The sequence below is a fragment of the Capricornis sumatraensis genome, chromosome 4 (assembly GCF_032405125.1).
Source record: "Capricornis sumatraensis isolate serow.1 chromosome 4, serow.2, whole genome shotgun sequence".
In the NCBI taxonomy this organism is placed as follows: Eukaryota; Metazoa; Chordata; class Mammalia; order Artiodactyla; family Bovidae; genus Capricornis; species Capricornis sumatraensis.
Window position 1 is genome coordinate 79,601,661 of NC_091072.1, and position 8,809 is coordinate 79,610,469.

The 8,809-nt window shown below is 42.1% G+C and overlaps 1 protein-coding gene across 1 annotated transcript in view; it reads right to left on the reverse strand.

Moving 5' to 3' along the window:
- ANO6 (anoctamin 6) overlaps positions 1-7,327 on the reverse strand; it is a 134,118-nt gene extending 126,791 nt beyond the window's left edge. Inside the window, exons 1-2 of the mRNA XM_068971442.1 lie at positions 7,213-7,327; positions 5,551-5,630 (exon numbers count right to left, since the gene is read on the reverse strand). Of these exons, the coding sequence (XP_068827543.1) occupies positions 5,551-5,630; positions 7,213-7,327 (195 nt within the window). The remainder of the gene's footprint in view (positions 1-5,550; positions 5,631-7,212) is intronic.
- Between the last annotated feature and the right edge of the window lie 1,482 nt (positions 7,328-8,809).

The following is an 8,809-nucleotide window of genomic DNA, read 5'->3' on the forward strand; positions in this document are numbered from 1 at the left end:
AGCTAAACAAAGGAAACATCATCAACTGACATGAGATAAAGGATAAGAAGAAGCCTGAAAGTGAAAGTCCTTCAGTTGTGTCTGACTTTTTGTGACTCCATGGACTATACAGCCCATGGAATTCTCCAGGCCAGAATACTGGAGTGGGTGACCTTTCCCTTCTCCGAGGGATCTTGCCAACCCAGGGATTGAACCCAGGTCTCCCACATTGCGGGTATATTCTTTACCAGCTGAGCTGTCAGGGAAGTCCTGCCTCTAAAACATCCAGTAAGTCAGACATAAATCTCAGGTTCTGGAAAAACTTGAACTATTTGAAACTCGAAAACTTGAAAAGCTCAAAAAAGAGGCTCTTATTCTCAAGACTTAAATCTTAAAATGTAACTTTTTAGCCCTGTTATTTCTTTCCACGTGCTTCCATACTGACTGCAGCCTGGTTTCTACCCAGCCTGCTGCTGGATAGATCCATGATTGCTAGATGAGAATTCTCCATACCCTATCCCTCACCCTATGTATACTCAAGCAATCAGGCCCATGTGAGTTCCTGGGATAGTGCCAACAGAGGCAGGGTTTCTACAAAGAGCCTGGACCACTACCCAAACTTTCCGCCTATTAGCTCCCAACCCCCAGGTTTTTTCCTACTCCTTGGGGTTTGGAATCAACCTGGGGTCTGCTGGGCAGTCATGCCTGCTGCGTCCCTGCACCGACACGTCATATCACCTTTGCTCTTGACTATATCTGGGACTGGGGACACTAGCAGGAGCCTGGGATGCCCCATGTCTGCGCTGCCATTCTGCAGGGCCACCTTTATCTGCTCCATCACCATGTGAATGGTTCCCCATTCTTGGTTCTAACCAGACTGCCTAGTGCTGTAGTCTCCACTTCTCAGTTTGAACTCTGGGTCTCTGGTACTCAGTTCCCAGCCTCACTTTGGTTGATCCCCTTCTTCAGAGTGTGATACCTGTTATCTTGCACCCCATCTACTTTCAGGGTCTGGGTCCCAAAATGATAGTCACCAATCACATGGTCATAGAGCATCCAACCATGCCACCATTTACTCCATGAGATTCCTCTTGAACTAACTGCTTTGAAAATTCTAATATGATGAATTTCCGTTTTTTGGCACAGGGAACAGAAAATGTCAGCGAAGACATCAATGTCAGAGACAGAAAACCAGCATGGAGCTTACAGCTCAAATGTACACTGTGCTACATGTCGATTACAGCACCATGAAAACTGGGGAAAGAACAGAATGGGAAAATGTTTGGGATAAAATATTAAGTTAACAAAGCAGTCATAAGGCAGATTTTCATTGTGCTTGCACAAAAAATTGCACCACAACTGAGGTGGTTTTCCACCACAGTGAGATCACCAAGGGACTCTCGGAAAGGTCAGTCTTTAGCCAAGGCTCTTTCACTTTGACCCTCACCCACACATGCATCTCCCCTCAGAGCGGCTCGATGTCCAGTTTCAACATGTTCCCAGCTCCTCACAAGTTTGGGGTGGCAACAACTCATGCGCCAGTGTTCCCATCTCCACTTAACCCTTAACATGTCAGCAACACGAGATCACGAGACAACACGTGATCACGAGATCACGGCCCTACAAGGTGGCCGCTGTCTGCAGGCACAGGAGGGGTTTATGAGAGCATTTCCGACCCACGATTTACATACACAATACAATGGTACTTTGTTCTAGTCTAGTCGCAGTACAGACACCTGGGCTGGGAAGGAAACCTTTAATGTACTTATCATGCCCCAAGGAGCACTGTTTTCAGGACTTGTTTCAAATGAAAGAAAGACAACAGCTGAAGCAAACAAAGTAATAATGATAAGAATTCTGTGCTCCCCCCTTGGTCAAACGATATAAACACACTCCATTGTATAAAAACACTGGGCGCTGGAGCCTTCTAAAATCTGAACTATTTGAGGATAAGGCCTGAGTAAACACTGTCTAAGACTTGCTTTATTTCAGTTCAACTCAGCAAACTGCGGCTGGACCTTCCAAAACGCCACCCAGAGAAGAACAGAATAAGGGTTCTTCAGCACCTTTTATTCTGCTCTGTCTTTTCTGTTTTCAGTTTTGCTTTGTCTTTGGGCTCATTTTGCTCCCAGGTTTGCACTGTTCTCACTGGCGTAATTTAAGATTTGGGTTTGGGTCAACTTACCTGACTTTGTCCTGGCGTGTGCCCAATCCGCCTCCCTATCCAACAGGAGCCACCCATTCTTACTGATGCTGTAACTTTCTGTCTACAAAACAGGTTTCCCTTAAATATCACACCAGGTTCCCCTGAGAACCCTATTCTCAAGGTGACTTCTACACCTCCTGTTTGTTTACCATGGAGACTGCAGTTTGGGGAATGGATGTTTACCGTGGAACTGGGAGAACATGGGCTAGACTGATGCTGAGGAGAAAACACAAGCAGCTATACACATGCTACACAAAGACACAGCAGACAATGAGCATCAGACATGTGAAAGGCTATCAGTTCAGTTCAGTTCAGTCGCTCAGTCGTATTGGACTCTTTGTGACCCCATGGACTGCAGCACACCAGGCCTCCCTGTCCATCACCAACTCCTGGAGCTTATTCAAACTCATGTCCATCGAGTCGGTGATGCCATCCAACCATCTCATCCTCTGTCGTCCCCTCCTCCTCTCACCTTCAATTTTTCCCAGCATCAGGGTCTTTGCAAGTAAGTTAGTTCTTCACATTAGGTGGCCAAATTATTGGAGTTTCAGCTTCAGCATCAGTCCTTCCAATGAACATTCAGGACTGATCTCCTTTAGAATGGACTGGTTGGATCTCCTTGCAGTCCAAGGGACTCTCAAGAGTCTTCTCCAACACCACAGTTCAAAAGCATCAATTCTTTGGTGCTCAGCTTTCTTTATAGTCCAGTTCTCACATCCATACATGACTACTGGAAAACCATGGCTTTGACTAGACAGACCTTTGTTGGCAAAGTGATGTCTCTGCTTTTTAATATGCTATCTAGGTTGGTCATAACTTTTCTTTCAAGGAGTAAGCATCTTTTAATCCCATGGCTGCAGTCACCATCTGCAGTGATTTTAAAGCCCAAGAAAATAAAGTCTGTCACTGTTTCCACTGTTTCCCCATCTATTTCCCATGAAGTGATGGGACCGGATGCCATGATCTTCGTTTTCTAAATGTTGAGCTTTAAGCCCATTTTTTCACTCTCCTCTTTCACTTTCATCAAGAGGTTTTTTAGTTCTTCTTCAATTTCTGCCATAAGTGTGATGTCATCTGCATATCTAAGGTTATTGATATTTCTTCCAGCAATCTTGATTCCAGCTTGTGCTTCATCCAGTCCAGCGTTTCTCATGATGTACTCTGCATATCAGTTAAATAAGCAGGGTGACAATATACAGCCTTGACGAACTCCTTTTCCGATGTGGAACCAGTCTGTTGTTCCATGTCCAGTTCTAACTTGCTTCCTGACCTGCATGCAGATTTCTCAAGAGGCAGGTCAAGTGGTCTGGTATTCCCTCTCTTGAAGAATTTTCTACCGTTTGCTGTGATCCACACAGTCAAAGGCTTTGGCACAGTCAATAAAACAGAAGTACATGTGAAAGTCTATAAAATGCAAGAAAATCACAAATTCCTCCCTGAATACAATATGAACACACAATTAGAGAAAAATACTAGCCAGGACATAGAGATCTGATATCAGCCACTCAAATAAGAAAATTCTTGATTAACAATTTCAGCGCCATCATGTGGTCTACAGAAATGACTCTACATATTCTTTAAGGTATGACAGTGGAAAACTGTATGTGTTTACCAGGCATTGTCCCCACCAATCCCTCGTGTGAAAATAAAACAGATTTCAGTATGTAATAATGATGTTTGAAATTGGCATGCCTCAGCAGTGTCTTTGCTACAGTCTACTGGGAATTACACTGGTAATCTTCCACTTCAATGCTAACCCACCACTTTTCCCTTATCAAAGTGTGAAGACTGGTGAGACTAGCCTAGAATGACCAGGGGTGGAACTCGAGGATCATAGGCTACGCTTCCTTTTGGGGACCCTTGTCTTAACAATGAGTCTTAGAAAACCCATGCTGAAAAGAGATTTTTAGGTTGTCTCCATATTTTTGTTTTCCACTGTCATGCCTTAAAGAATATGTAGTCATTACTGCACACAGCTCTTTTTAGAGCTGCACACATGTTGCTTAAAGATTATCCGTAAAAAGCAGTTAAGAAAATAACAAAACAGAAAAAGACCAGCTTCATGAGGCTGTGCCAGTATCATACTCAAACATGAAAAGAAAAATCTGTGTCAGTTCTCCTTTGGGGCTGTAATGGCAGAAATCGGAAAAACCAAAAACTGCTCTGCTACTTTAAGATGTGGGAATATTGGTGAGTAGTCACAATTTTGCCTCGCTGAAAATCTCGCTGAATATAATAGGGAAGTCATTGAATACTATGTCTTTCTATTATATCCAAGTGATTTTCACAGTAGGCAATCTGCGAGTACACCACAGGAGTCCCACACTTTAAAATAAAATGGCACCATGAATAGAGTCTCATATGCGATCCTTTTTCAGTCCAGAGCCCTGGCTGGTTTCCTTACTCTTGGCTGAATGGCAGGGGCGATTCTTAAAGAATCAATGAGAAGAAGGAAACCACATCATGAGGTGGGGTGCGGTTTTTTTTGTTTGTTTGTTTTTTGTCACTATCAATAATAACTGTGCTCTGCCAATTACTGGAGAGGTGATTATATATCGTATTTTGAAAATAAATTTGAAAAACAGATTTTTTCCATTGCTAATGTGGTGGACAAGCCATTTGCAGCAGGGGGGCAAAAAGTAAATCTAGGTGCATCCCGGCATGCTCTCCTCACATATCTGGTGCAATAACATGGTACATGAGTCAGAGAAACACTTCTTCTCATCCCTCTCTTCCAAGAGCCCAACATAAAATCCAGTCAGCAAGGACATTCTGCACCAGGCATCCTATGTGCTTAATTTTCTTTAAACAAGGCATTAATACAATCACAGTAGTATCTAATAAGATTTTTAATTCCTTGAGGGTAGGAACCATGGCTGATTTTTAATGAGTCTAATTTAGTGAGAGCATTTAGTCCCCTTCTTAGCAGAAACAACCAATAGAATAGCCCTACAAGACGTACCCATACAGGTTGTGTGACTGAAAACTCCAGAATGAAACATGAATTGGACTGGTCAATGTCCTGGATGTGCTCAGTAAAGACTGGTTTCCAGGGTTACTGACAGCAGAAAGTGTAGTAAGGGTGCCAATGAATAAAGGGGGAGTTTTAGAAACATGATGCCATTTTACTGCAGAGTTCTCATTCGTCATTAGAAGCAGCATGAAGAGCGAGCTTACAGTGCATGATGCCAAGACACTACCTCCGGAACCTGCTCCCCAGAGGACCAGAGCTTGGCACACACATTCCTACCAGCCAGACCTGTGCCAGACCTAGAGCCCCTGAAAGCAGGAACTCAGTTTAAAACAAACAAACCCTCTTTCTCTAGGTAACTGATACAAATTTAAGATAGAGTAGTAGTACTCACAAACTCCGGGGTTCGGAAGTCCTGCTGACTTTCCAATGATCCAAAACCAGAGACAATTGTCTGTTCAAGGTTTTCCAAGGCTGAAAAGAAACAAACGGAAAAATAAATGAGCATGAACTTTCATTGACTTGCATACATTTTTTTTTTCGCCTTTAAGTCAGCAGCATCAGATTAATTACCGTGCCTGTGGCACACTTACAAACTGACATTATTTAATGCTTTCAGGTACCAGGACACTCAAAATCTTCAGCAGCTGTTTCATCTATTGGACAATGCCATGTTTATAGGATATTAGGTCTTAAAATGCTCTGGGCTAGATCTACCATGGAAAATCATTTAGCTTCTACATGTAAGGACACAGCAACTAAATGTTATACAATTCTAGTTCAGGAACACTTTAGCCTATTGATGTCCTTTTTTCCTCTACTATGTCTCAGGAAACTGATGTGAAATCATTTTAGGGTAGTAATTTCAAAATCTGCTGAAAAGCACTATCTAATAGAAATACACTGGGAGCCAAACGAAATGTTCTAGTAGCTACATTAAGAAAAATAAATAGGTAAAATTATTTTTAGCAATAAGATTTATTTAACCTGATATACCTAGATTATCATTTCAGTGTGTATATTCAATATAAAAATTATTAGTTAAATATTTTACATTTGTGGGTATTAGTCTTTTACTCACAACATCTCAGTGTGAACTAGCCACATTTCAAAACCTCAATAACTTAATGGGACCAGTGGTTACTACATTGGACAGTACAGTGTTAGAGAGATAAAGAAGCCAAATTCAGAGAGTGGGTCATTTTGCAAGACACTAGTCTCCTCTTGTAAACCAGTTCCTGATGTGAATAAAAGGGACTGTTCCAGATTAAGCCACATTAAGAGAACAAAACAATCATCTGAAGAGTGTGGTTCTGGGCTGGATCCTGCTTTAAACGATCCAGATATGAAAGATTTCCAAACAAAATCAGGAAAATTTGATTATTGATTAAGCATTGGATTATATTAATATCAATAAGTGTGATATTGCAATTTTGGCCATATAGGAAAATGTTCTTTGTTAAATAAACTAACATAAATGATCTTAAATATTATTACGTATTTAAATAATCTCATGTATCAACAGATCCAGCCTCTTCAACACATCAATGACATGAAATATGCTGAGTATTAGAGATCTGAAGAACCCTAAGGAGCTTCAGACAGTGTCCCGTGACCACCTAGAGGGGTAGGATGAGCTGGGAGGTGAGACACGGACATATGAATACCTATGGCTGATTCACGTTGATGTATGGCAAAAACCAATACAATATTGTGAAGCAATTATCCTTCAATTAAAAATGAATGAATAAATAAATAAATAAAGAGCCCTAAGGAACAGAACTCCAGTGTGTGTTTTTTCCCATGCCACCAAACAATTAATTCAGTTCTGACACGATCTACCTGAACGTAGCATCAGACTGCACAGCATATGTACGGCCTCAAGACTGCCCCCATTGCAAATGCCAACTGGAAGTCCAGGTTGCCACCTGTGCTTCTGACTAACCAGCTCTATAAATCAGAGGTTCCCACCACCCTCTCCTTAGGTTCAACTAATTTGTTAAGAGTGGCTCACAAAATTCAGAGACACATTTACTCACACTTACCAGTGTGTTACAAAGGATGTTATGAAGGCCAGAGATGCACAGCCAGATGCAGAGGTACAGGGGAAGGGGGTGTGGGGACAGGGGCAGAGCTTCCACACCTTTCCAGGTGCACCGCTCTCCCCGCATCTCCACGTGTTCCCCAACCTGAAGCTCTCCAAATCTGGTCCTTTGAGGTTTTTATACGTGTATACATGGAAGTCACTCAGTTGTTTTTGACTCCGCGAACCTGCGGACTATACAGTCCATGGAATTCTCCAGTCCAGAATACTGGAGTGGGTAACCTTTCCCTTCTCCAGGCGATCTTCCCAACACAGGGATCGAACCTTCCCCCACACTGCAGGCAGATTCTTTACCATCTGAGCAACAAGGCAAGCCCAATGGAGGCTTCATTACAGAAGCATGACTGATTGATGATCAGTGGCCATTGGCAACTGATTCAACTTGTCCTCTCCCCTACCCAGGGGCCAGGGAGGTGGAACTGAAAATTTCTATCGTCAAATCACTTTGTGGGTTCCCCAGGTAGCCAGCCCCCCGCCCCTCCTTTGGTTACCTAGGGGCTATCAGAGCATCTTATTAACATAATAAAAGGCATCTTTATCCCTTTCATCACTTAGGAAATTCCAAGTGTTTTTTAAAAAGGAGCTCCGTGAGAATTCCCCAGAGTCTAGTGGCTTGAGTTCCAGGCTCTCACTGCTTCCATCCCTGGTCAGGGAACTAAAATCCCACAAGCCACAAGGTACGGTCAAAAATAAATAAATGTAAATAAATAAATAAGTCACCCTTGGGACTTCCCTGGTGGTCCAGTGGTTAAGACTCTGTGCTTCTAATGCAGGGGATGAGGGTTCAGTCCCTGATTAGGGAAATAAGATCCTGCATGCTGCACAGCATGACCAAAAAATTAAAAATTAAAAAAAAATGAGCTCTGTGCCAAGAACCAAGGAAGAGTAAATATACACTTATTACAAATCACAATATCTCAACAACCACTAGCTACATGTGGTACTCAACTGGATCCTAACTTCAAGAAACTAGCTGTAAAGGTTTTTGTTTATCAAAACTAGGGAGACTGAGCATGGAATAAGCATTAAGTTATGTTAAATTACTTTTAATGTTATGAAATGCAGTGACTTTTAATTGCATATTAATTTTTAAAAAATCCATTAGAGGATTTTGTGAACAAAAGGCTAGGTTCCTATAGAACCAGAATAATTCCCTTCAATGGCCCAAAGGACAGCTGGATATGTATAGGTGAAGGTCACTAAGAGACCTCTAAGTGACTGTTTAACAAAACCAAACTATCAGTCAACAATTCAGCTACTTAGCTTTGGCACTTCACCACCCCAATATTGGGATTAGATCTTAGGTTCACTCAGAATCTTGCCCACTATAATCCTATGAATTGTAATCCTATGGATTGCAAGAAAATGCCAGTAGAAAAGGACACAAATGATTCTAATGCTTCTGAAAAACTGAGTTCATCACAGTGAACCAAAGCAGAAACAAGAAACAGATGAGGGGAGCCAAGCAAGGCTTACAGAGCTGAGACCTGAGCCAAAAGTAAGGTGCTCCTGAGAACTCTGGTGGACGACAGAAAGTACCGCACAGTCT